The following is a 26,992-nucleotide window of genomic DNA, read 5'->3' as shown; positions in this document are numbered from 1 at the left end:
GAAGCAGCCGGGCGCGAGAGGGGGTGGAGCTTAAAAATCAAAAAATGCGCGGCGACGGCTGAAGACCGAGGCAGGCTTGTGTTGGTCGTCGCTGACAGTCCGCCTCGTCGGGATGGATTCCACCGCCTGCTTGAAGTCCCTGCTCCTGAGCATCAGTCAGTACAAAGCCGTTAAGTCGGAGGCGAACGCCACTCAGCTTCTGAGGCACTTGGAGGTAAGAAGATTCGGAGTGCGAACGGGTGCCCCGCTTCGGCCATCCTGTGGGGCCGGAGAGTGGAGGTCTCGCTCTGGACAGCCCTGCAGCCGCTTCGCGGTCCTTGCACTGGTGACGGCGACTGGGTGTGCGCATCCGGTGGGTGCCAGGAGGGGACCGTGGCCCGGACCCACACCAGGAGGCATCGCGGTGCATGCGAGCGCACTGTGTGTGTGTGTGTGTTTACTATCTGTTTTAAGGTGCTGTATTAGTCAGGGTTCTCTAGAGTCACAGACCTATGGAATATCCCTTTATAGTAAGTGCATTTATTGTAATGACAAAGTTGCACTCCGGCCAACCCAACAATGGGAAGCTGTGAATGGGAAGTCCAGGAATCTTAGTAGTTGCTCAGTCCCACGATTCTAGTTGTTTCAGCTGGTCTTCTGTATAAGAGGGAATGCTGAAGAAGTAGGTTCCAACTGGAAAGTAAGTGTAAGCAGGCAAAGAAGAGTGAGGCTTCCCTCTTCCATTGTCCTTATGCACCCCTCCAGTAGAAGGTATAGCCCAGGTTAAAGGTACGTGTCCCACCCCCAGGCTTGCTCTACCCACCCCCACCGCTGGCCTTGAACTCTGGAGACTTACCTCAGTCTCCTGGGATTAAAGGTCTATCCTACCTTGCCTGGACCTAAGCTTTTCATGGCTTCTGTGCCTCAAGATCTGGATCAAAAGCATGTCATCCCATGTCAAGATCTGGATCTGAAGCCCGTGTCTTCCAGCCTCAAGATGTGCCCTCCGTTTTTTGGACTGTAATTCATTTTAGATGTAGTCCAGTTGCCAACCAGAGCAGCTATCACAGGTGACTATTTTCTAGGTCCATTTTGTTTTCTTTGTTGAATATCGAGTGGCTTCATTCACTCAATATAATCAGAGTAATTCATTCAGGCTGCATGTACTAACAGGATTCCTTTTTTATATTATGTGTAGTTACATTTATGTAAGTATTCCAGGTATCCAAAAATCCATTTGGATTTTTTGCAGGACTGGATGGAATTATGACTAAGTGCATTCTAGTCATACATTTTTATTATGGTTAAATGCAGTCATCTTTTATAAACCTACTAGTAGAACTATCAGGTCATAAAGGCTTATGTTCCCCTTTTTGTTATTTTAATCTTTTAAACGTGTCTGTGTATATGTGATGTATGTGTGTGTGGGCAGGACCCTCAGATGACAGAGGCTCTACTCCCTGGAGCTGGCCTTGAAGGCAGCTGTGAACTGCTTGAGGTGCTGCCTTTCCGACTCAGATTGTCTGCAAGATCTGCTGTGCCATCTAGCCCACATTCAATATTACTTCATATTGCTAAAACACTTTTCAAAAAGACCGTGGCATTTTGCTTACTAGCTATGTACTGATTTTGCCATCACTCAACCAGACCCGTCCTTAGTTTTTAATTATTTACCTTTTTTGAGGGTAATATTGGGTTTTTAATGTCAGTGTCCTATACATCCCTGAGAACAGTTTCTGAAAGTACAGAAATGTATATCATGAGAAACAGGATTAATCATTCTTCTGAACTGCTGCTGCCATAGTTTGACTTTATAAACCCACACAAAACCTGTACATTGAGTTGTTTCATTCATGACAGTCAGGGCCAAGTTGGTATTTGATGATGGTATTTCACATCACTGACCATGAGACTAGTTATTAAAAACAAAGATTCAATTCTTTGGGGTATAAATCTGAGCTGTGGCTCTTTATCATCAGTGCATGCCTCAGTTTACTCAAAAACAAATCAAGTTAGAAGCACCTCTTACAGAGTTATGAGAATGAAAAAGAGTTCCCAGGTAGAAAGCACTTAGGTCAATGCTGTGGTCAGATAAAGAGCTATGTTTTATCATTAAAGAAAACTAGTTTCCACCTGGCGGTGGTGGCGCATGCCTTTAATCCCAGCACTTGGGAGGCAGAGGCAGGCGGATTTCTGAGTTCGAGGACACAGAGAAACCCTGTCTCGAAAGAACCAAAAAAAGAAAACTAGTTTCAATTAGTAAGAATTTAATTTTTACCTTGTATTAACTAATTATTAGATGTTAGACTGTTGTTGAGTTACATGTTTGACCCCACTTATGTTTAAATCAGAAAATGTCTTAATCTTTTAGAGAGCTAAATATTAATAGAGGAAAGAAACCTCAGATCACCAAGTTGTTGATTCCATGATAACAATTTGTGTGTTTTTTTTTTACTTTGGACATATTTTTTTCCATCTTATAGACTAATTTTAAAGCATATCCTACTAGGGAATAGGTAAATTGAAACTTCAAGAGCAAAGCTTGGTAAGAAAATGGAAGAATAAAAGGGAGATATAGAAAGAGGTATTAGACTCTAATAATTAGAGCGTTACTGAAACAGTATGCTTAGATGTGACCTTTTAGAGGCCACCTAATATAAGATGCATTAGTCTAAAATAACAAATTGTTTGACTTTAGATACCAGGTTTATATCGAATTTCCAACTAAATTGAAAAGTAAAAATTATTTTAAAAAATTATCCTTTTCATTTTAAAATATTCTTTATTAACTTTATTGTTTCTGTATAATCCCCTAGCCTCTAGATTCAACCTGAAAGCAGTTATAAGTTGTCTATTGGACTTCATATTTAATTTTCAAAACAGATGAAATGAGTATACTAGACTTTGGAATAATAAATCTTGTTGGTTCTAGTGCACTTTTAGTCTGTGTTCAGTATCATATAGATGATATAGGTAATTCCGCTAGAGAAGGAGGAATTCTGTATATGAGCAGAATGAACAAAATATGTGAATTTTCTAAACTGGTAAAGAGCTAAGTAGCACTTTATAAAATTGATTTATTTGAGATGGAAATGAAATAGAAATTGCCAGCCCTTAACACATTTGCTTCCTGTTTTATAGGTAGTTTCTGGACAAAAGCTCACCCGACTCTTTACATCACATCAGATATTACCAAGTGAATGCTTGAGCTGCCTCGTAGAACTTCTTGAAGACCCAAATATAAGTGCCTCACTGATATTAAGTATTATCAGTTTGCTGTCTCAACTGGGTAACGTACTCATAGTCTCTTTTTCAGAGTTTGGAAGACTATGAAAATATTTTTAAAAGGAAGATAGAATTATAGAATTTCTTTATTGTAATAATACCTTTTAGAGTTAGTATTACAGATGTCTCAATGTTCCTACAGAGAGACAAAATGAATAAATGAATGATAGATAGATAGATAGATAGATAGATAGATAGATAGATAGATAGATGGTACATGTATGTATGTAGATAGATGATAGATAGATGGATGGTACATGTATGTATATATGTAGATAGATAGATAGATAGATAGATAGATAGATAGATAGATAGATAGATAGATAGATAGATGGCACATGTATGTATGTAGATAGATGATTGATAGATAGATAGATAGATAGATGGCACATGTATGTATGTATGTAGATAGATGATAGATAGATAGATAGATAGATAGATGGTACATGTATGTATATATGTAGATAGATAGATAGATAGATAGATAGATAGATAGATAGATAGATAGATAGATGGCACATGTATATATGTATGTAGATAGATGATAGATAGATAGATGGATGGATGGATGGATGGATGGATGGCACATGTGTGTGTGTGTGTGTGTGTGTGTGTGTGTGTGTGTGTGTACATAGCATGTTTTAAAATTTTTGGACAAGGAGTCTGTCATATATCAAACACTGTCATGTTCCACAGAAAAGAATGCATTTGGGGAAATGACATTCTATTGAATTTTAAAACAGCCAGAAGCCATATGAACATAGTGCCAGTATTAAGGAGAACAATCAGAAAGGCATACCTACCAGTCAAAAAGTTATCCTTCTGTGATGGACTACCTTTATCTTAGAACCAAAGATAAACTGTAGTTGCTTTTCTATTCCTTTCATGTTTCATTTTTAAATGTGCATCTTTAAGTCATTTCACCTTTGATTTATGTGTGTGCAGAGGTGTTTGATAATTTTATATGTGGTTATAATATTCAGGTATGCTTAGTAATGAAGTTTTAGTAGAGATCAACATTGCATTGTTTAGCAGAACAATAAGTATTATTGTTGATAGAAATATTCTGAGTTTGTATTGTCCTTCTCTTATAAGCTTCTTAACATTTGAAGTCTAGGGAGCTGACTCCTATTCTCATTGATCTTAATTTAAATAATTGCATATCCACAAGTAGCTGTCATATTAAAAAACAGATTTCTATTTGATAATAAGATTATTATTTGTTATCCCAGCCTTTTGCATCATTTCTACCTTTAGGAATGCAATCTTAGTTAATGGCTTGATGTGTATCTTTCTACTTTAAATTATATTTTTGAAAGTAGAAGGCTTTATATTTTAAGTATTTGGATTCATAAAAGAACTTGAAATGATAATCTGACTGTTGAACTATGTAACCCAGGCTGAACCGGAAGTCAACATCCTCTTGCCTCAGCCTAAGTGTGGGAATTACAGACATGTAGCACCAACTCAGCTGTTATATTATTTAAAAGCCAAGTTTCTATTGTAAAACAAATTTTTCTTTGCATTAATTAAAAAAAGAATAAAAAAAAAAAATCTGTCTTAACCAGCCATGGTAGTTTAATCCTGTAACCTCAGCACTCCTGAGGCTGAAACAGGAGGAATTGCCATGAGGTTCAGGCCAGTCTGGGCTGCAGAGTAATTCAAAACCACAAAACTAAACAGGTAGCTCATTTTCTGTCTTCTTTAAAGATAAGATAATATAACAAATTATTTTACTCTTGTTGAATGGTTTCTATATGTAAAAGTGATGTATTTTATGCCATTTTATTTTAACCTTTAGCTATAGATAATGAAACCCGAGACTGTCTTCAGAATATATACAATCTGAATAGCGTGCTGTCAGGAGTGGTTTGTCGGAGCAGCACTTGCCACAATGATTCAGTGTTTTTACAGGTATACCAATCTTCATAGCACATCATTACCTGGTCTCCCTTATTATCCTCAGACCAGCATTGCTAACACCTTCTACAGCTGTGTTGCAGTTGATATGATGACATAGTGTGATCATATACAGTTCTTGTTAGGATCTGGTTGTACACATACTGATTGTGTAAATATTTCTCAAGAAGGGAACAGAGGAAATCAGATCTACATTATCACCACTTTAACATGAAACACTATAACTAACTTAAGAACAAAAATGTGTGCATTTTGAAATGTGAACTATTTGTCTTTGAAAAGTATAATTTGTCTTTGAAAAGTATATATAGTCCCAGACTGTTGAAAAACTTCATAACAAAATTTAGAGCTATGGGTTTTACTCGTTTAACATAGTTTGAAAACTCTTATACCCATCATTTTATTGAATTTAAAATGTAATCACCTGCAAAAAAACAAAAAGCATCACCAATTGACGTGTAGTTATTGAGATAAAATGTGGAAGGAAAAATATGTCCTCAAGTTAATTCAACCCACACTCAGTTTTAAAGTAAATAAGGGAACAAGACTGATGACTCTGGTCAGTTTTGTTTACTTGAAATAATTTGATAAGGGAAAAGATGTATTTATCCCACAGTTGGTTCTAGTACATGCCATCTACATAATCATAGATCTGTCAAAGGCTCTTCTGGCTATAGGCATGGCAAATGGGAAGGGTGGGAACATGATCATATCTCAGGAAAGATAGGACAGATACTGGGACCAAGTCTGATCCTTTGAAAACTTTCCACTCTTGAGAACTACCACAAGGTCACATGGGAAATACATTATACCTCCAGTGACATAAGAACCTCCATTCAGGCCCTGACTTCCAGAGGTCTGGCACCTCCAGTGATAACATCCTGAGGAACCAAGGTTAAATCACAGAACCCAACCCTGTGGACACAATTAGGTCCAATCAAGCAATAGCAATGATAAGCCTTGAGATAAAACAAGTAGAAATGGCTAAACTAAGGCATGACTTCCAAGGTTCTTAGGATCTATGTTTTAAATAAAATTAGGCTTCTGAGATGGCATGGTTCTTTCTCTTTTGTTTGGTTCTCAAATGATATGCTCAGATGTTTGCAACAGTCTATTGTTATAAAATGCCAGTCTCTTTTCATCTGTTTACTTACAATTATTTTCTCACTTTCAGTGCATTCAACTGCTGCAAAGGTTAACATACAATGTCAAATTTTTCCATTCTGGTGCCCATATAGATGACTTAATTACATTCTTGATTGGTCATATGTAAGTATGCAACAAAACATGTACTTAGATAATTTGTTGGTTTATTTTTAAACTGAAACTATGTGGTAGATAATTTCTCCTTAGCTAATGTTTTCTATCTAGCTTTAAAAAAAAAAAAAGACTTATTTACTTTTTTGTTGTATGCATCATGTGTGACAGCATGTTTGTGATACACCATGTATGTGTAGGTGCTGTAGAGGCCAAGAGAGCTCAGGTTCTTTGGAGCTGGAGTTCTAGGCAGTTGTGTGCCGTCCATTATGGGTGCTGGGAACTGAACCAGGGTACTCTACAGGAGCAGAAAGCTGCTAACCCACCAAGCCATCTTACCAGCCCCTGCTTTCTTGTTTTTTAAACTAAGATTGTTGTTTGTTTACTCTACTTGGGTTATTTCAAGGGTCGAGTATCATGAAGCATATTTAATTTTCATAAGTATGATTTAACAAATTGATTTAGACAGAAAAATATTAATGAAGGAGAACATTCTATCCCATTTACAGATGATAAAGATAAACTATAACGGTCATTCTGACAATTATCTCTGTATTTCTGTGGCACAGTTAAATAGTATAGTTTAGTTTCAAAATATAAATAGTATTATTCAGAATATGGTCATCTTGTTTTTACATGTAAGAAGAAACTTAGATATATTAACTCCTCTCTAATTTTGACTAATTAGAGTGAACACTATATTTTCTGTTTTTACAACAGTCAGTCTTCTGAAGATGAACTAACAATGCCTTGTCTAGGACTATTGGCAAATCTTTGTCGGCACAATCTTTCTGTTCAAACACAAATAAAAACTTTGGTAAGTTGGGTAGTCAGTTCTATCCCTAAATTCTCCCCAAGTTTTTTGTTTCCTTTTTTAAATATTTCTTTTTTTTTCTCTTCTCTTCTCTTCTCTTCTCTCTTCTCTTCTCTTCTCTTCTCTTCTCTTCTCTTCTCTTCTCTTCTCCCCTCTCCCCTCTCCCCTCTCCCCTCTCCCCTCTCCTCCCCTCTCCCCTCTCCCCTCTTCTCCCCTCTCCCCTCTCCCCTCTCCCCTCTCCCCTCTCCTCCCCTCTCCCCTCTCCCCTCTTCTCCCTCTCCCCCCTCTCCCCTCTCCCCCCTCCCCTCTCTCCCCTCTCTCCCCTCTCCCCTCTCCCCTCTCCCCTTTCTCCTCTTTTCTCTCCTCCCTCCCCTCTCCCCTCTCCCCCCTCTCCCCTCTCCGCCCTCTCCCCTTTCCCCTCTCCCCTCTCTCCTCTCCCCTCTCTCCTCTCCTCCCTCCCCTTCCCTCCTCTCTCCTCTCTCCTCTCTCCTCTCTCCTCTCTTCTCTTCCTTTCCCTCCCCTCCCCTCTCCTTCTCCCCATCCACTTCCCTCCCCTCTCTCTCCCTCTCTCTCCCCTCCCCCTCCTCTCCTCTCTCCTCTTCCTTTCCCCCCTCCCCTCTCCTTCTCCCCCTCCACTTCCCTTCCCTCTCTCTCTCCCTCTCTCTCCCCTCTCCTCTCCTCTCTCCTCTTCTCTTCCTTTCCCTCCCCTCCCCTCTCCTTCTCCCCCTCCACTTCCCTCCTCTCTCTCTCTCCCTCTCTCTCCCTCTCTCTCTTTCTTTAAATTTTCTGTGCTATGAAGCCCATTTGAGCACCTTTACAACAAAAAAAACTTTCTTCTAGATTCTGTATATCAAACAGTCTTTGAATTTCTACTCATCTCTGTTCTAAAATTTCATTTTGGAGCACTCGTTTTTTAAAATTAACAATCATGCATTGAAAAGTTCATAATAATGTTTAATAAGTTTGTTCACTGTGTGCACTTGTAATTCATTTTCTTTTCTCCTACAGAGTAATGTGAAATCTTTTTACAGAACTCTCATAAGCTTCCTAGCACATAGCAGTCTGACTGTGGTTGTGTTTGCTCTTTCCATATTATCCAGTTTGACACTGAATGAAGAAGTGGGGGAAAAGGTATTTTTTTCTATTTATGAAAGTAATTTTGAGTTTGTAGTATTTGACATTTTAAAGTTAGTAAGATGTTAACTCACAGTTTCTTGTGTACAATAAAGTTTTCCCAATTTTTCAAAGCTATTTCATGCTCGAAACATTCATCAGACTTTCCAACTGATATTTAATATTCTCATAAATGGTGATGGTACCCTAACAAGAAAGTACTCAGTTGACCTACTGATGGATCTTCTTAAAAATCCAAAAATTGCTGATTATCTGACCAGGTATGTTACTTATAACACATCTTTCTTTCAGATTGCTTGCCATGTTGTATACGTGAGTATTCCACCAGCATAGATATTTGTATGTGCTCCACATGTATGCCTGGTGCCTGTGTAAACCAGAAGAGGGCCTTGGATCTCTGGATTTGCAGTTAAAGACATCTGTGAGCTACATTGTAGATGCTAGGCATTGAGCCCAGGTCCCGTGGCGGAGAGCATTCCTAATGGTTAAGCCATCTCTCCAGTTCCACAGCGTTTATGTTTGTCTCCAGGTGTTTCTTGTCAACTATGTTTTGAAACTAGGGAGCATTTACTTTTGAAGGCTTCATTGTGTTAGAGATTTTCTAGTAGATTTTCAAAATTGTTTTCCAATTTATTTTTACTTTTTTGTATCATGTTTTGCCTGCACATATGTGCACCATGTAAGTGCCTGTTCCCGTGGAAGCTAGAAGAGGACATCACATCACCTAGAACTAGAGCCAGGAGTGCTGTGAGCTACCTAGTGTGGGTGCTGGTAAATGACCCCTGTGGCTTTGGAAAAGTAGTACTCATCCTTAACTACTGAACCATCTCTCCAGACCTTGATTTTAGCATCTTATTTCTCAGTGCTTAAGTTGTATCGGGGTCTTAAATTAAGAATTGCTTCAAAAAGTTAAAGTAACTCATCTCCAAATAAGAAAACATGTATTGAGCACCTACATTGTTAAAACAGTGAAAAAAAAAATTGAGTCTTAGCACCAGTAGGATGTTAAGTAAACCCTGATTTTCCAGAAACAAAATCAAGAAGTTTAACAAATAGACATAGAGAAAAATCTACATCAGATAGCTAGAGTTCTGCAAAACAAGACACATTCCATCTTTTCCTTAATGTCTGTGATAAGAGTGTGTATCAAGTCAGTGGTTCATAAATAATGGTATTTTGGTTTTCCTTCAGAATAATTTCCCTTTAGTTATCTTATTTTTATCCGTGTGAGCTTTTCAATACTCATGTGTTTCTATTCTGGCTGTCATAATGCTTACTTAAAAGCTTTGAGGTAAATTGAAATTTTCTTTTGGGTATGCTCTCAGGAGACCAGAGAAATGACTATGTGTAGTATCAGTGTGAGAGTGTACAATCAATACTCTTCAGTCTCTCTGCTGCATTCTTTTCTTCTCCCTTCTATGCAGAATAAATAGATCCCAAGACTACATCTAGCTTAACCTCTTGTTTTGCTGCTCTACCAGTTTGTTAAAACCTCAACCTTGAATCTTTTTTTTTTGTTTTTTTTTGTTTTTTTTTGTTTGTTTGTTTGTTTGTTTTTCGAGACTGGATTGCTGTCCTGGAACTCACTCTATAGTCCTCAAACTTGGAAATCCACCTGCTTCTGCCTCCCAAAGCTAGGATTAAAGGTGTGTGCCACCACTGCCCAGCTCAACCTTGAATCTTTCTGAAGCCTTAACAGTCTTGGGTTTCTGATGAGCTAGGAGAAGACCTGTCATATTTACTCTGTTAGCTTCCTTTCTTGATTGCTACATTGCCTCACTTACATGTGTCGCTTTCTCTTGCTACTGTTCACGCGTTCTACTGCTCACTTTTTGTTTCAAATCCAAAAAGGAAGACAAATTCCATCTGCTTAGAGCTCCCTCATAATTGTACACCTAGACAAACTTGTTTTTACACATTCTTTCTTAGTTCTTTATTTTTCTGTTCTTAAACATTTAGTGTGCTGTAAGGCTCATTCTGTCATCTTCAACAGAATGATTCCTATTCATTTGTACCTGTGTTCAAGCTTTAACTGTTTTCCACCATCACCACTTCTATAGTATTCAAGGTAATACCTAAACCAAGCCCTGGCCACACTGCAGCTTTATTTCTGGCCTCTTAGAGTGCTAGACAGTGTCTGGAAGCTGCAGCTACAAAGCAGCCCTCAGATCATAATGGTAAACAACCAGCTAACTACCATGTACTGTGTTGCTATGCTCTGAGGTTGTAGGCAGTACATTTATTACATGGAGTAACTTAAGTTGAGGTGGGTTTATTGGTATAAAACTATCACAAATCAGTGAATATCTATGTAAACATTGTAAAGACATTTGGTGTATAATATTATTAACTTGAGAATTATGTACATGTGTGTAATAATGCCTCGACTGAATCATATTTCCCTTGCCAACAATTTCCTTTTAATGTATATGTCTAAACGTAGGTATGAGCACTTCTCTTCATGTCTTAATCAAGTACTAGGACTTCTAAATGCAAAAGACCCTGATTCTTCTTCAAAGGTATGTAGAAGCATGGCATTTTGTTTTATAATTTTTAAAAACCTAAAATGTACAGGAAAATCTAAGTATGCTGCTTATTAGAAACTGCTTATACTGTTGTAACCAATATTGAAATCAGAATAAGAGCATTGCAAAATATAAGCTACTTTAAATTTTTCTTTCAGAATGTTGTGTGTGGTATTTTTAGTGTCATATACTTTGTCTATTAAAGTCCCAATGAAGTTGGTATTTAATGAAGGCTTTATATTGCACAGGTTTTAGAATTACTTCTTGCATTCTGTGCAGTGACTCAGCTGCGCCACGTGCTCAGTCAGATGATGTTTGAACAGTCTCCTTCTGGCAACAACATTCTGGGAGGCCGTGTCAAGAGCTTGGAACCGATTGTGGCTCTACTTCGCTGGCTAAGCCAACCCTTGGAGGGGTCTGAAAACTGTTCTGTGTTAGCACTGGAGCTGTTCAAGGAAATCTTTGAGGTAATATAGAATAATTGACAAGTGGACTTTTGTACTTTCATGATGCTCAGTTAGAATGTTTTATAACTTTCATGTTATAAACTTCCAGTTGTCCACACATGGGATAAAATTATCAATTATAAACCAGGCTGTCTAGAATTCAATTACTAAGGTTTTTCTCCTGAAAACTCACATGTATCACTTTGGTCCATGTTTCTACTTAATGCTTTATATGTATTTGTTTTTTATATACATATGTACATATGTAATACATACATATATACATAGTTTGCTAAACTATATCTATATGACTTCTTGTGTGGATATATGTGCTTTGGTTGTTTTCTCTTTATCTCAGATTTTGTCTATTGTTCATTGTTCTGTAACATATGGGTCATAATTAGTAAAATGAGACAGCATGCAGACAACATGTAATACACTTAGAATAAAGACAATTTTAGTCATGCTACTGGCCAACTTAACATTATCTGGTGTTACTAGCTTTTACTTTATATGCATTTAGCCTGTCCCAGTCTTCCAATTTTTTTTCTTCTCATAATTGCATTCTATACATATATGAGTGACTAAATATATTTATTAAAATTTATACATAAACTACTTTTGGTACTTTTTAAAAGATTTATTCATTTTATTTATATGAAGACTCTAGATTTGTCTTCAAACACATTAGAAGAAGGCATGAGATCCCATTACAGATGGTTGTAAACAGCCGCTATGTGGTTGCTGGGAGTTGAACTCAGGACCTCTGGAAGAGCAGCTGAGCCATCTCTTCAGCCCTGCCTTTGTTATTTTAACTTGGTCCTGCTGTAACTGATTTTAGAATTCAAAAATTTGTGGTTTTACACTATTTATAAAGTCAGCCAGTCTCTTACTATTTTAATTACATTTATCAAATTTAGGATATTGCTGTTAAATAATAAACCGATTTAGAATAACATTTAAATCACGAAGTCCTTTAAAAGTGTCTTGTGTAGAATCTTTCAGACTGACTTGAGGGAAAAATCCAAGACGGGTCTGAAAGCTGGCTAAAATGCTAAAGTGTAAAACATAGTTTTCCAAAAGGAGATGTGAATAAATGGATATTTAAATAAATGTAAAAACTTGAGGAATACGCTATAGGTAAATAATGACTGTTTCATGTTACATGTTCCATCTTTATTTTTAATTATACTTGCTGGTCTATTTTCTAGGATGTCATTGATACTGGTAGCTGTTCCTCAACTGATCGTTTTGTGACCCTTCTGCTTCCTACAATCCTTGATCAGCTTCAGTTCACAGAGCAAAATCTGGACGAGACCTTAATAAGAAATAAATGTGAAAGGATGGTCAAAGCCATTGAAGTTTTATTAAATATCCTTTACTATAATATAAAGGAAAAGAATAAAAACTCCAGTTTTCTCTCTATTTGTAATCTTATAATATCTCATGTTTTATCAGAAATAATGTAGTAAGGGACTGGTGAGATAGCTTAGTCAGTAAAATGCCTCCCCTGTGAGCATGGGGGCTTGAGTTCAGTACCCAGCTGCTGCATGAAAACAGGACAGATATGATGGTGTGGGCTTGTAATCTCAGGATTGGAATTGCAGAGACAAGGATCCCAGGCCTTTGCTGGCCAGCAGTCTACCTAATGGGAGAGCTATAGTCCTGTGAGAAACCCTGCTCAAATTAGATGGACTGCTTCTGAGCATGACACCCTAGGCTGCCTTTTGGCCTCCATATATGCATGTGCATATGTGTACACTAGCACACAAACATATATGAATATCCACATATATATCCAGAAAAAGGATATTGAACTAAAACAAAGTTTCAAGGACACCTGGAAAAAAATCTGTAGTTTGTTTCTCTATGTTTACTGCTTAAGTACATTTAGAACTCATTTTTTTTCTAGATATATCTTTGCGTGCATGTGTCTGCTACAGAGGATCAAACTCAGACCTTAATAAGCAAGCATTCTAGTATATACATTCCCAACCCAATAATTGCGCATAAGACATGACCATTCCTAAAATAGCAGTTTGAGCTTTGAAGGTGTACTCTGAGGTTTTGATATTTACTGCGAGTCATTGGTTGATATACCAGTGCATAAAAATACTAAGAGTTTTCATGATTTTGGCCCCATGCTCTTTGTGATTATTTAGCCCACCCACTTATTTCTAACATGTAGCCAAGGCTGGAAATAACTGCTGTAGAAGCATGAAAGCGCTCTTCTTAACCTTAAAGTATCTCATAATTTGGCCTTTTTCTCTGATAGTATTCTTAGTAATTTATATATTATGAGAAAATAACTCCCAATAATGTATCCAGTATTTATTGAAACATTGTAATCAGTAAAGAAATCCCCTTTTAGGTTTTACTGTGTGTCAGACACTTGTATGAATCCATCTCTTGCTATTTATCAGGCACTTTAATACTTTTGAGTTCCACTTTTGTAACATGTCTTAAAGCAATTAAAATAATTGCACTGTATTACAGTGACTTATATAGAATTATTTTGAATATTCTAAGTTACTATATGGCTACATTCTATATGCCAAGTATTTGGATGTTTGTGTCTCTTAACTAAATTTAACCTCTGTGTGGAGATGACACTCTGAAAATGCATGTTGTAAAAATATTGACTACTATAAAGTGCACCACACTCATAGAGCAACAGTTTACATATGGCAAGATTGACATGGGCTTTGGAACAAAGGTAGCCGATTCTGAATTGTGGTGAGTATTTCAAATCCAAACTGTAGACTATAAAAAGTAGTTAACATATTTAAGAATCATCCCCAGGTTATGTTCTGTTAACTCAGAAGAAACCTTTTTTTTTAATTCTTGAATAAAAAAATTCAATTTATAGATTGTATACTTCTGAAAGGTTTTGACATTTGCATGTTGTGACATTTTTGGACTTTTATTTTCTGTGTGTATGAAAGATAAATTATAAATCCTGAATATTTCTCTTCTGAAACTTCCTTTTGACATTGCCATTTAATCTTACATTTTGAAAGAGAAAAGCATGACAAAATGGATGGTGTTTTTACAAGAAAACCAATCCCTGCTGAAAGTTACTTAATAACCAAGACAGCTCTTCTCCCTCATACATCAGAGCTTGGTTAAAGGTGGAAGCTCACTGAGTAGCGAGCAGCTTATGTATGCCCTTTCCTCTCTCTCGAAGTCCTTGTAATGAATAGTTATTGAGAACCTGGTAAACTCCACACACTATGATTTGTTCACATTTCCATAAATGGAATAATTGTCGGCACTTGTATTCTTGAAGAATAAGAATTATCTTTTCACTTGTAAAAGTTTTTGGGTACATATATGTGTACGTGTGTGTGTGTGTGTGTGTGTGTGTGTGTGTGTGTGTGTGTGTGTGTGTGTGTGTGTTTACTTGGCCACAGCCTGTGTGGATGTCAGGATAACCTGTGGGAGTCCCATGGATTGAGCTTAGGACACTAGGCTTGGTAGCAACACCCTTACCTATTGAACCATCTAACCAGGCCTCTTTTTAGTTTTTAACTTTTTCAGATGCAAAGTAGAAGGTCATGTATCATTCGATCTCTACATATTACTTTGCATTTTTGTTCTTTTGTTTTTTGTTTTTAAAAATACTAAGAATGAAATGAGCCACATTCTAATATGTGTACTTCCACATTCTAATACTTTTGCTTCATTCAGCAGGAATATGAATCACACTGAAATATTTTTGTTTGTTTTTGGTTGGTTGGTTGGGTTTGTTTGTTTGTTTGTTTGTTTTTACTGGATATTTTCTTTATTTACATTTCAAATGTTATCCCCTTTCCTGTGTCCCCTCTAAAAACCCCCTATCCCATCCCTCTGCTCACTAATCCACCCACTCAGGCCTCACCGCCCTGGCACTCCCTTACACTAGGGCATCAAGCCTTCACAGGACCAAGGGCCTCTCTTCCCACTGATGCCAGATAAGGCAGTCCTTTGGTACATATGCAGCTGGAGCCATGGGTTCCTCCATGTGTATTCTTTGGTTGATGATTTAGTCCCTGGGATCTTTAGGGGGTCTGGTTGGTTGATATTGTTGTTCTTCCTATGGGCTTGCAAACCCCTTGAGCTCCTTCATTCCTTTCCCTTATACTTCCATTGGGGTCCCCATGCTCAGTCCAATGGCTGGCTGAAATTTTTTAAGAGTAGATAACAGGTTGAAATTTAAATTCAATACTAATTTGTTCCTACTAGAACTTAAATACTAAAAATACTAAGTTTTTTATATTTTAATTCTTAAAAGCAATACTTCATGTTTTAAAATCAAATTTGTTAGTTTTTTAATTTAGATGTAGTTAAAATATGCTAATTATTTTAATTATCTAATTTGAATGTCACTTTTATTTTTAAAGCAAACTTGCTGCTGATGTAATTTTGAAAACTCTTACTTTGATGAACAAACTTAAACAATTGGTTCCTGGTATGGAAGTAAGCTTCTACAAAATCCTTCAGGTACCTTCAGATTTTTCACGTATTTTCTTACCGGGTGCTTCCTTGTGTGCATGTATGTGTATGTGATGTATGTTTATATGGTCCTGTGGTACATATATATATATAGGGGTAGGTCGGTGTGTGTGCACACGCATTTGGAAAGCTAATGTTTGTTGTGTGTCCTCTTGAATGTTTGCTAATGCTTGCTACTGTTTTCTTCCTTTGAGTCCAAGTCTCTGCCCTGGAGCTCACCAATTTAGCTAAGGATCTGTCATGTCCCTCTACTTCACACTTCTCTTGGGATAGAAGACTTAAGATGTGTAACCATGTCCTGCATTCTAGGTGGTGCCATCTCTAGTCCCTCTGCCTTAGCTTGTAATAATTCTCCCATTTCTTTCTTTCTTTCTTTCCTTTTTCCTTCTTTCTTGATTTCTTGTTTGTTTCTTGTGACAGCCTATTATGAGTATTTCTGCTTTAATATTATTTTACATTTTAAGAGGTATTTTTCGTAGAATTAACCATGAGAAAAAAGTTGACAGTTCTGTTTTGTAGTTAGAGTAGTCTTGTTATACATAGTTCTTAGAAACTAAATCAAAATTTCTCCAGATTCTCAGATGAAGAATATTTGCAGTAATAGTTTCCCAACTTTTGTTTCACTATATTGTACTTGCAGGTTTCCTGATTTATGCCAGCATTGTCATTGCGAAAGACTGCGTGTGTGTGTGTGTGTGTGTGTGTGTGTGTGTGTGTGTGTGTGTGCGTGTGCATATACACCTATACCTATGGGAGATGTTTATGTGTGATGGCCTGAGGCTGACTTTGAATGTAATTCTTTAGGCCTTCTCCACCTTTTTTTGACATGAGGTCTCTTCACTATTCTGAACCTTATCAAGAAAGGAAGGAAGGGTGGTGGCTAGTGAGCTTCAGGAATCTCTTTATCTGCCTCTCCGACACAGGGGTTAAAAGTACATTAATTTAGTTGTGGCTTCTCCTTCTTAAACTCATATTTACTAACTGGGCCTTTTTCCCTAGGTGAACTTTGAGTTTTAATCAGAGTTGCTGATGTAAAATAATAAGAGGATAGAAAACATCTGAAAGAAAGGGACTGATAAAATTATTGAATATATGCTGAAAATAGCAAGCTTACAAGTTTTAATGACAGTAGCTGAAAAAGTTCTAGATATTATTAGCAAAATTATAAGGCTTGCTTTACAATTTTATTTCCTACTCTCTTCTCTACCACAAACCCAGGACTTAAAACATGCCCTGTAAGTGCTCATTTGCAGGTCTACACTGCCAGTCTTCATTTGCTCTTCAAGAATCAGGGAACCTCTCATTTTGTTAGTCATAAGTGGTTTTAGCTGAAGTAGAGGAGGTAGCTTTTATAGGTTGAAAAAGGAAGGGTTCATCAAAAGGAAAGTGTCCCTGTCTGTTACTTTCCTTATAGGAAAAGGGTCTTATGCAACTATAATATATTTCGTTAGTTTGGAGGAAAATGGAGCCGGACTTTAGTTTGATTGTATAATATTTAGCCCAAAGGACCTCATTCTGGCTCTGTCTGACTTACTGTGCCTAGTCCAGGGTTCATTATTACCCATGTTAATATCTATATTATCTAACTTACACAAGTCATTTAACAAAAGGCAAATTTTTCCTGAATTAAGTTAATAACGTAGCTTAGAAAGGGTGAAGGCAAATGTTCGAATGTTCAGATAGAATAAAGCCAGAACTATAGGCAGTGGCCATGCGCGCAATATCAGAGCCTTACGCTTTAGGGACTTGGGTCTTAGTTGACTGAACTAGTTGCTAGTCAGTGTAGGCTTGAGCAAGTAATTTATCATTTTTGTACTTCAGGTACCTTTACTACAAACAGCATTTAATGATTCTCCACTCTGGGAGAACTTGGAGAGTGTTTTTTGGTTGGTTGGTTGGTTGGTTGGTTGGTTAGTTGGTTGGTTTGGTTTTTTTTAGAGTTTTGAAGGTTTATTTATACTTAAGTACAAGTAAGCATTCAACATTTTAATTATAAAGGTTTTACATATTAATATTTTCTTCATTAACAATTTTTCTCTAAAAATTTGAATCAGGAATGAGGAAATGGTCCTATGCCATTTAAAATTTTTAATTAAACGTATTTAAAATTTAGATCTTCATAACCCACAAAGAAAGGTGAATGTGGCAGAATACATCTGAGTTCGTTCCAGCACTGTGAAGCAGAGACAGCAGAATAACAGGCATTCTGGCTAACTGGTCTACCCAGTTGGTTAGTGCACTGGTTCTGGCAGTGCGAGGTCAAATGGTTCTCTGAGTGGGGAGTGAGGATGATTATAGGAAAGATGGAAAAGTAGACTCAGACAAAAGTTAGAAATCAGGGCTGTCCAGTGAATACTGCAGTAGCCCCAAGTTTAATTCTCTTAGGCTTTGTATACTTTTTTGGTTATCTGTTCAAAGACCTTCCTGTTCCTTCATTCAAGACCAATGCTCATTCAGCCCCTCACCTTGAACTTCAAATGTATCGCCTCTTATCATTCTATGCATAAGCAGGGCAGCAATCTGCCAGTAGAACCTGACTGCCTGATTGGCAGGCTTTCACAGAAGCAGGCAGAATGACAAGTTAGCTCCAGGTACAGTGAAAGACTTTGTCTTAAAAGTAAGATGGAAAGCAATAGAGAAAGACATCTCTGGCCTCTATGCATGCATCCATATATGAAACACAAAAGAGTATGTTGGGTTTTTTCACTTCAGTGTTTAGATTTTTTTTATAATAGATGATTTTAGAGCCTTTGGTAGTAGTGTGAAATACTGACATGAGGGACTTTGAAGTGGATTGCTTCAGTCAATAGATTTTCTGATTTGCATTCACTTGAATAATTTATTTGACGCCTTTAATTTAGAAGTGATTGACCAAAGTTTTATTTTATTAAAATTATAACAGTATCCAAATACCATTTGATTTTGAAAAATTTAAGTTCATCAAAGTATATATATCATAATTCTGAGGGGCATTATTTGAAACATTGAAGCCTTTTTGGTAGATATTTTTAGTTTATTAATATGGGTTGCAATACAGTATAAATAGCTACAGTGTGGTAAAGTGCAACTACATGTAAGCATCGAGTAGGAATACTTGCAAGTATGCTCACCTTTGACTAAGGACTTGGCAGTATGTGTGCTTTCTGCCTCTTACTTGCTGTTTCTGGTTTCTTTAGGACCCACGGTTGATTACTCCTTTAGCTTTTGCTTTAACATCAGATAATAGAGAACAAGTCCAGTCTGGATTGGGAATATTGCTGGAAGCTGCTCCACTGCCAGATTTCCCTGCCTTAGTGTGAGTTGTAACCCTCTGCAGTCTCTCTCTCTTTTTTAAAATTTTTTTAATTGTTTTTTTTTCCTATCTTCTTTGTTTACATTCAGAATGCTTTTCCCTTTCCCGGTTTCCCCCTTCCCCATAGATCTCATAAGCCCTCTTCCCTCTGCCTATTTCCCAATCACTCCCCCTCCCATTTCTCTGTCCTGGTACTCCCCTACAATGCTGGATCAGAACCAGGGCCCTCTCCTTCCTTCTTCTTGTGAATCATTTGATATACTAATTGTGACTTGAGAATTCAGAGCTTCTGCACTAATTAATATCCACTTATCAGTGACTGCATTCCATGTGTATTCTTTTGTGATTGGGTTACCTCACTTAGGATGATATTTTCCAGTTCCAACCATTTGCCTAGAATTTCATGAATTCATTATTTTTAATTGCTAAGTAGTATTCCATTGTGTAAATATACCATATTTTCTATATCCATTCCTCCGTTGAGGGACATCTGGGTTCTTTCTAGCTTCTGGCTATTATAAATAAGGCTGCTATGAACATAGTGGAGCATGTGTCCTTATTGCACGCTGGGGAATCCTCTGGGTTTATGCCCAGGAGAGGTATATCAAGGTCCTCTGGAAGTGTGAGGCCCAGATTTCTGAGGAACCGCCAGACTGATTTCCAAAGTGGTTGTGCCATCTTGCAATCCCACCAGCAGTGGAGGAGTATTGCTCTTTCTCCACATCCTCACCAATACCTGCTGTCTCCTGAGTTTTTGACCTTAGCCATTCTGACTGGTGTGAGGTGAAATCTCAGGGTTGTTTTGATTTGCATTTCCCTAATGACTAATGATGTTGAACATTCTTCATGTGAAAATTCTTTGTTTAGCTCTGTACCTCACTTTTTAATAGGGTCATTTGGTTCTCTGGGGTCTAGCTTCTTGAGTTCTTTTATATATTAGATATTAGCCCTCTGTCGGATTTAGGGTTGGTGAAGATCCTTTCCCAATCTGTTAGTTGACGTTTTGTCTTTTTGACAGTGTCCTTTGCCTTACAGAAACTTTGTAATTTTATGAGGTCCCATTTGTCAATTCTTGATCTTAGAGCATAAGCTATTGGTGTTCTGTTCAGGAACTTTTCCCCTGTGCCCATGTCCTCAAGAGTCTTCCCCAGTTTCTTTTCTGTTAGTTTCAGTGTGTCAGGTTTTATGTGATTTCCTTGATCCACTTGGAGTTGAGCTTAATACAAGGAGATAAGAATGGATCAATTTGAATTCTTCTGCATGCTGACCTCCAATTGAACCAGCACCATTTGTTGAAAAGGCTGTCTTTTTTCCACTGGATGTTTTCAGCTTCTTTGTCGAAGATCAAGTTGAGAATAGTTTTAGCTATCCTGGGTTTTTTGTTCTTCCAGATGAGGACCTACACATGGTGCACCAGGTCCTCTGCTAATATATTATGGCTTCCAGTTTTTTTTTTTTTTTTTTTTTTTTTTTTTTTTTTTTTTTGTGGGATTTCAGTGTGTGAATGAATTGGTCTCTGATTCTTTAACTTCTCTTGGGCTCTTCTCCTTTTTTTTTTTCTTGTCCAATTCTGATGTGTTAGTTTTTGTTATATCGTATTATATTTTGTTATGTTATTATTTTAAAAACTTCATATCACTATGTAAAGGAGTAACTAATTATTCATGTTAGATGGGACATTAATGAAGGCCTCTGGAGAGGTAAATTTGAACCAAGATCTTGTGGTAAGATGGAACCAACCCTATTCTAGTAGGAGAGTTTCAGATAAAGGAACAGCTGGTTCCAGGCCTTGAGAGATAGACAGGATTAGCTTTCAGTGGAGCAGATGAGAAGTCAGTATGATGAAGACATTGGGTGAGAAAAATAAGCATCAGAGAAGAGCATAGATGAGACCAGGTGACCCAATTTATGATTAGAGGCTGTTCTGAATGATACAGGAACTTTGTACATGTTGCAGGTAATCCACACTCCCTAAGTAGTGCCAGTTTGTCTCCAAACTAAACACAGAATGTCATTGTAAAGGATTTTAAGTAGAAAAGAGCCCTTTGGAAAATTGAGAATGTTTCTATAAACCTTATTTTATTGTGGTTACCAAAAAGATGATTTCTAGTATATTTGAAGGCTTATAGTTCCCAAAAAAAAGATTTATTTCAAGTTCTCTAACAGTTCTGCTCTTTGCTCTGTTTTTGTGATTGATTATTTTCTTCCTTACTTTTATTAAGACTTGGAGAAAGTATAGCAGCAAACAATGTATACAGACAGCAAGAAACTGAGCCTCTGCCTAGGAAAATGACTTTTCAGCCCTTAAATCACTGTCTTTCAACATCAACAAAGTGCTTAACGCCTCCTCTTTCCAAAGAAAATGCTTCTGCATTGAACATTGAGGACCTCATAGAGAAACTTCAGGCTGGAGTGATGGTAAGTGATAGGTAGTGCTGTAGTGGGCTTGTGCTTGGGACCAGCCAGCTAAGTGTCAGCTTTGAATAGAGATTAGTTAAACAGCTTCGCATACAGATTTTATCACTGTAACTTTATGCTTTAACATGAAAAGTAAAATCTGGCCATTTTGCAGAGAAAACTAATTTTAAAAATTAAACATTAAAAAAAAGCAAATAAAATACCAGCTCTCATTTCTTATTCTACCCCTTTCCTGTCTGCCCACAGGAATAATAATTATTTTTAAATCACCATATGAATGCTGAACCTCACTCTGATAGCCAAATTAGTGAATTATTTGTAACCTACCTGATATATCATACATTTTATTCTTTAGCTTTAATGATTTAGTTACAAAATATATTTTCTTTCATTAAATTTATAATTTTCTGACTTGAACTCTGTTAAAACCAGGTAAAGGATCAAATTAATGATATAAGAATATCTGACATAATGGATGTTTATGAGATGAAACTTTCCACATTAGCTGTGAGTACATACTTCTTTTAACTGTATAATGATAGATGCATTTCTCGCATGGTTTTCTAAACAATGGACATTAACTGTGTGTTTTCTTCTAGTCTAAAGAGAGCAGGTTACAAGATCTCCTGGAGGCAAAAGCCCTGGCTCTGGCACAAGCTGACAGACTGATCGCTCAGTATCGCTGTCAAAGAACTCAAGCCGAGACAGAGGTCTGTACACTATCAGTAAAGCATGTCTGATTTGTAGAAAACTTGATTAGTGAAAGGAAAACCATACACTGTGATAGTTACAAGTGTGTTATTAATACACATGTATCTGAGGTGGTGAGATGGGGCAGTAGGTAAAGGTCTTTGTCACCAATCTTGATAAGCTGAATTCTATCCACAGGACACATATGGTAGAAAGAAAAAACTGTTTTCCACAAGCTCATCTCTGAACTCCACAGATGATAGTATTTTTATGCCCAGAAATAAGCATACTCACACACAGAAAATTCAGTTTTTAAAAGTAACTTTGAACATTATCGTGATGTTATAGGTTTAAAATTCTTCACTGCGGAACTATTTCATACACAAATTCAACTTCTGTAAAATTATATTTTGGTTATGTATATGAGGAATATGAAATAATAAGTTTTGTGTTTAGATGTGAGTTTCATGTATGTTACATATATGTGTGCAGATAGGTGAATTGGATTTGGAAGAATTAAGAATATAAAGTGGATATAGTTTTCTATAGTCAGTAGATGCTGAATTCAATATCTGGTGGCTGTTTTAAATTGTACAATGTATTAATTACAATGTGTGTTCATATTATATGCATGCATTATTTAATACAGTCTGAGAGTATTGTTAGACAGTTTTGTTGTGCCAACGTCACATAGTGTACTTGAACTAAGATGGCTAGATTATAAGTAGGCAAAATAATGCAGTGGAACTACCACCACCACGTGATACATTTTATCCCAACATTACAATATGATGTATGTTTATGTGAGAGTGGGAAAGTGCATGTTTCGTTTTCTCTTGAGGCACGAACACTTGCGGGTATGTTACGAGAAGTTGAGAGAAAAAATGAAGAGCTTAGTGTGTTGCTGAAGTCCCAACAGCTCGAGTCAGAACGAGCCCAAAGTGATATTGAGCACCTCTTTCAACACAGTAAGAAGTTGGAGTCTGTGGCCGAAGAACACGAGATCCTGACAAAGTCCTACATGGAACTTGTTCAAAGGTAGAGGTTTCTGTGCAAAGTTGGAACCTAAGTGAATATGCCACATTTCCTCAACCCTAAGTGATTTTAAAAACGTTTCTTAAATTGATGTGACACCATTGAGTAAGTAGTCATAAAAGACTTCAGACTGCCTAAGCATGAGCTGCGTGAGGACAAGAACGATAGACAGGAAGTGGTGATGTTTTAGAAGTTAGAGCAAGGGAGCTTTAGTCCTCAAACTCACTGGCAAAGTCGGAAAAGGCAGAAACCTCTTTATTTCTTTATTTACTTCCTTAATTTATTTACAAAATCACAGATTATCTGGGATGTAATCTTGTCAAGAACAAGTTTCTTTGTTTTGGTCACTATGGCCTAGAACAACAAATAGTGCTTGTGACACTGCTGTGGTAGTACATTGCTAAAGGAGGACCAGCAAGATGGATCAGGTTGTAACCAAGCTGGACAACCCAAGTCGGATCCCCAGAGCATTCATGATAAAGAGAAGAGTCGCTGTGCTCACACACTCACACCATGGTACAGACATGCTCTTGTGTACACACAGGTCCGTGCATGAAGAAATAATTAAGTCAAGTTAGTTGTCACAATTAATATTAAAACTGACACTTGGTCATTTTAGAAAGTTTTAGTTAAATATTGGGAATTTCATGCCATTTTACCTAATACCACAGAAATGTGTGTTACTACTCAATTTGCCTTTTATTGTCATTGAGTCCTTCAGTGAGCCCCTTATATAAACTGTGTATGTAGTTCAAGAGCATGAGCATTTATAATATTGATGGGTGCTTCCATGTGCCCATGCTGCTCTCCTCCATGAAGACACTAACACATTTCATTGTCTTCTTAGAAATGAAGCTACTGAAAAGAAGAATACTGACTTACAGACTACCTGTGAGTCCCTGAATAAACACATTGAGACAATGAAAAAGCTGAATGAGTCGCTCAAGCAACAAAATGAAAAGTAAAACTTTTGGTTCTATATTCTAATTATTTGTTATTTTGGAAGAACAATGAATATAGTTTTATGTCTCTCTCTCTCTACATAGAATATTGTTTTTTATTGATAGCTAATAGACTTTTCAGATTAAAATATAAATTTGTCCTATTTATAGGTAATTACAGTTCTTATGATTTGTACTTTATACTTTTGGAGGAAAATTAGTACAAGTTATTTGATTCTATAATTTTTCTTTTACAACTATAGAACTATTGCTCAGTTGATAGAGAAAGAAGAACAGAGAAAAGAAGTCCAGAGCCAGTTAGCAGACAGAGAATGTAAACTATCAAGTAAGTTGCTTTGTTTGAAACACTGAAAATGTTACCAGCATATTTTGCTTTTGAAGAAAATCAGAGCATAGTTTATTTTAATTACTAATATTTACTCTACTAATATTTTAAGGGTTTTGTTTTTATTCTTATTCTTCATGTGTATATGGGTAGTGGGACTATGTACTTGTTGCAAGTGGCAATAGAAAAGGTGCTGGATAAATTTCTGAAAAAGCAGTGTCTGCTCTTAACTGCTGAACCATCTCATAAGCCCCAACTTCTCATAGGTTTTAAATTTTAAACTACTTCCTAAACCGTTTCTCTCCTCTTTGAACCTTTACAAAAGCATTTTCATTTATGTGATCACCTACAAATATGGCCTTTTATTTCAACTCTTGAGGTTACAAGAAATGATAGTCCTTTTAAAACTAAGATGTTTAACAGGACAGCAGGTGGCAGTCCTGGGTAATATAGTTACTAGTGTCTAAGTGCTATCCTCTGAAATGACTTACATAGCCATTACTGGTTTCTTCCTTAGTGTACAAGAGACCAAGCCATGATTTTTTTTGCTATGGTTTTTGCTCTCAATTTTCTAGTAGCCATTAAGCTCTTTGTGTTTCCCTCCTCCCTATCCCCAGTGCTTGTTTAGAACAGAAAGACATAAAGACTTGCTGTTTTATATAGAATCACGGTCAAAGGAAAGAAGTTGGAGATATCCATTTTATGTTTATCCATTTATGGGGTGGGGATAGGGGCTGTCCATGTGAGAGGATAACCAGTCAGATCTCTCCTTCCACTGTGTGGGTCCCAGGGGTTCACGTAAGCACGTCTATCCTTCTCAGCCATCTCTCCCGCCCTTGAGCTGGATTTTTTTAGACAGTAAATTTTATATAAAAAAAAAATTTCCAACAAGACATTTGATTTTCCTCATTTTCTTTTCTACTAGCTACTTAACTTTTTCATAAGTATGGATCACTATTTGTTTTTAGATTTTCATAAAAGAGCAAAATCACAAGAAGAAACAATTAATGTTTTACAAAAGGAAAAGGAAGATAAACAGGAAACCATTGATATCCTTAGAAAAGAATTAAGCAGAACAGAACAGATCAGAAAAGAGTTGAGTATTAAGGTAAGACACCTCAGTTTTCCTTTGCAGAAAAATGAAAAAAATAGTATTTGAAAAGTTGGACACAGATAGATTAATTTGTTTTTTTTGTTTGTTTGTTTTTTGTTTTTAGTAATTTGAAGTCATTGAAGATTTTCAGTGTGTAGAGACTGTAGAAAGGGTTCATAGGTCTTCATGTGGCATGCTGGTGGCTTTATATAGGTAGATAACTGTCTCTACTTATATGAGTTGTTATGATTTTATATTGTTTAGAGCCTTTTTATTTGCAGCGAACTCCTAATTTTTCTTAATTATCCTCTCTTTGACATATATAAATATCAAAATATTAACACTCATAACTTACCAATAAGAAAATGGAGTCTGAATTTATATATGACCCCAATAAAACATTGTAAATGAGATGTAGCTATGAATTGCGCTTTAGCCCATTTACTGCCAAAAGGTAAGATTAACCCAACTTCAAAATTGAACTATTATAGAGCAAATGTAACACAAGGAGCTTTAAACCTGAGAGAAGGACAGATTGGAGATAATCTACATTAACATAATTTTTTAAGTATACATATCATGTAATATTTTTGCAAAAAAAAAATTTTACTGCTATGTTGACCGTGTGTGTGTGTGTGTGTGTGTGTGTGTGTGTGTGTGTATGTGTGTGTGTGTGCGCGCATACGTGTGTGCATGAGTATGAGAGAAAAACAGCTCTCATTTTATAGCCCTGGCTAGCCTGAAACTCACTATGTAGACCAATCAATCTGCCTTGAATGTACAGAAATCCACCTGCCTCCTGAGTGCTTATTATCATTAATTTAAAAGATTATTTAAAAGTTTCAATTCCTATTTTTTCTTAAATTCACTATATAATTTAATTAAAATGTATATATAATTTGTTCTAAAATGACACAAATAAAAATTGAAGGACACTTAAACTATCTGAGATGAAAACTCTTCTGACCTATTTATTCCCTGTCTCTCGTCACTCTCTCCTTGTGTCCTAGGCGTCCTCCCTCGAGATGCACAAGACTCAGTTAGAAGGTCGCTTGGAAGAGAAAGAGGCTTTGGTGAAACTTCAGCAAGACGAGTTGAACAAACATTCTCACATGATAGCAATGATCCACAGTTTAAGTGGTGGAAAAATAAGCCCAGAAACTGTGAACCTTAGTATATAAACATTCTGACTTGGGGAATTTGTGCATGAATACTTTTGTTGTATTTATATATTGGCGGTGGTGGTAAACGGATGAAATTCTGGCTTCAAAACAATTATCATTTGTTTGCTGTCTATTAACTTAGTAAAAATTGTAATTTCAA

General features: G+C 36.7%; 1 protein-coding gene across 1 annotated transcript; it reads left to right on the top strand.

Moving 5' to 3' along the window:
* Nucleotides 1-13: 13 nt before the first annotated feature.
* On the top strand, nucleotides 14-26,992 carry Cip2a (cellular inhibitor of PP2A). The gene is made up of 21 exons (XM_052159112.1): nucleotides 14-214; nucleotides 3,121-3,268; nucleotides 5,066-5,178; nucleotides 6,359-6,453; nucleotides 7,162-7,258; nucleotides 8,264-8,386; nucleotides 8,504-8,649; nucleotides 10,833-10,908; nucleotides 11,163-11,381; nucleotides 12,572-12,731; nucleotides 13,955-14,096; nucleotides 15,743-15,842; nucleotides 19,031-19,149; nucleotides 21,369-21,564; nucleotides 21,997-22,071; nucleotides 22,164-22,274; nucleotides 23,096-23,292; nucleotides 24,137-24,250; nucleotides 24,494-24,576; nucleotides 25,545-25,684; nucleotides 26,680-26,992. The coding sequence occupies exons 1-21, from the start codon at nucleotides 113-115 to the stop codon at nucleotides 26,848-26,850; spliced, it is 2,727 nt and encodes a 908-aa protein (XP_052015072.1). The 5' UTR covers nucleotides 14-112; the 3' UTR covers nucleotides 26,851-26,992.

Source organism: Apodemus sylvaticus, chromosome 15, assembly GCF_947179515.1.
Source record: "Apodemus sylvaticus chromosome 15, mApoSyl1.1, whole genome shotgun sequence".
NCBI lineage: Eukaryota > Metazoa > Chordata > Mammalia > Rodentia > Muridae > Apodemus > Apodemus sylvaticus.
This window is presented reverse-complemented; position numbering and strand designations above follow the sequence as displayed.

Coding starts and splice junctions, on each gene's coding strand:
- Cip2a (XM_052159112.1), top strand. CDS start 113: ATGGATTCCACCGCCTGCTTGAAGTCCCTGCTCCTGAGCATCAGTCAG. Junction 3,269..5,065: donor CAGTTTGCTGTCTCAACTGG/GTAACGTACTCA, acceptor TTTAACCTTTAG/CTATAGATAATGAAACCCGA. Junction 12,732..13,954: donor AGCCATTGAAGTTTTATTAA/ATATCCTTTACT, acceptor ACTAAATTTAAC/CTCTGTGTGGAGATGACACT.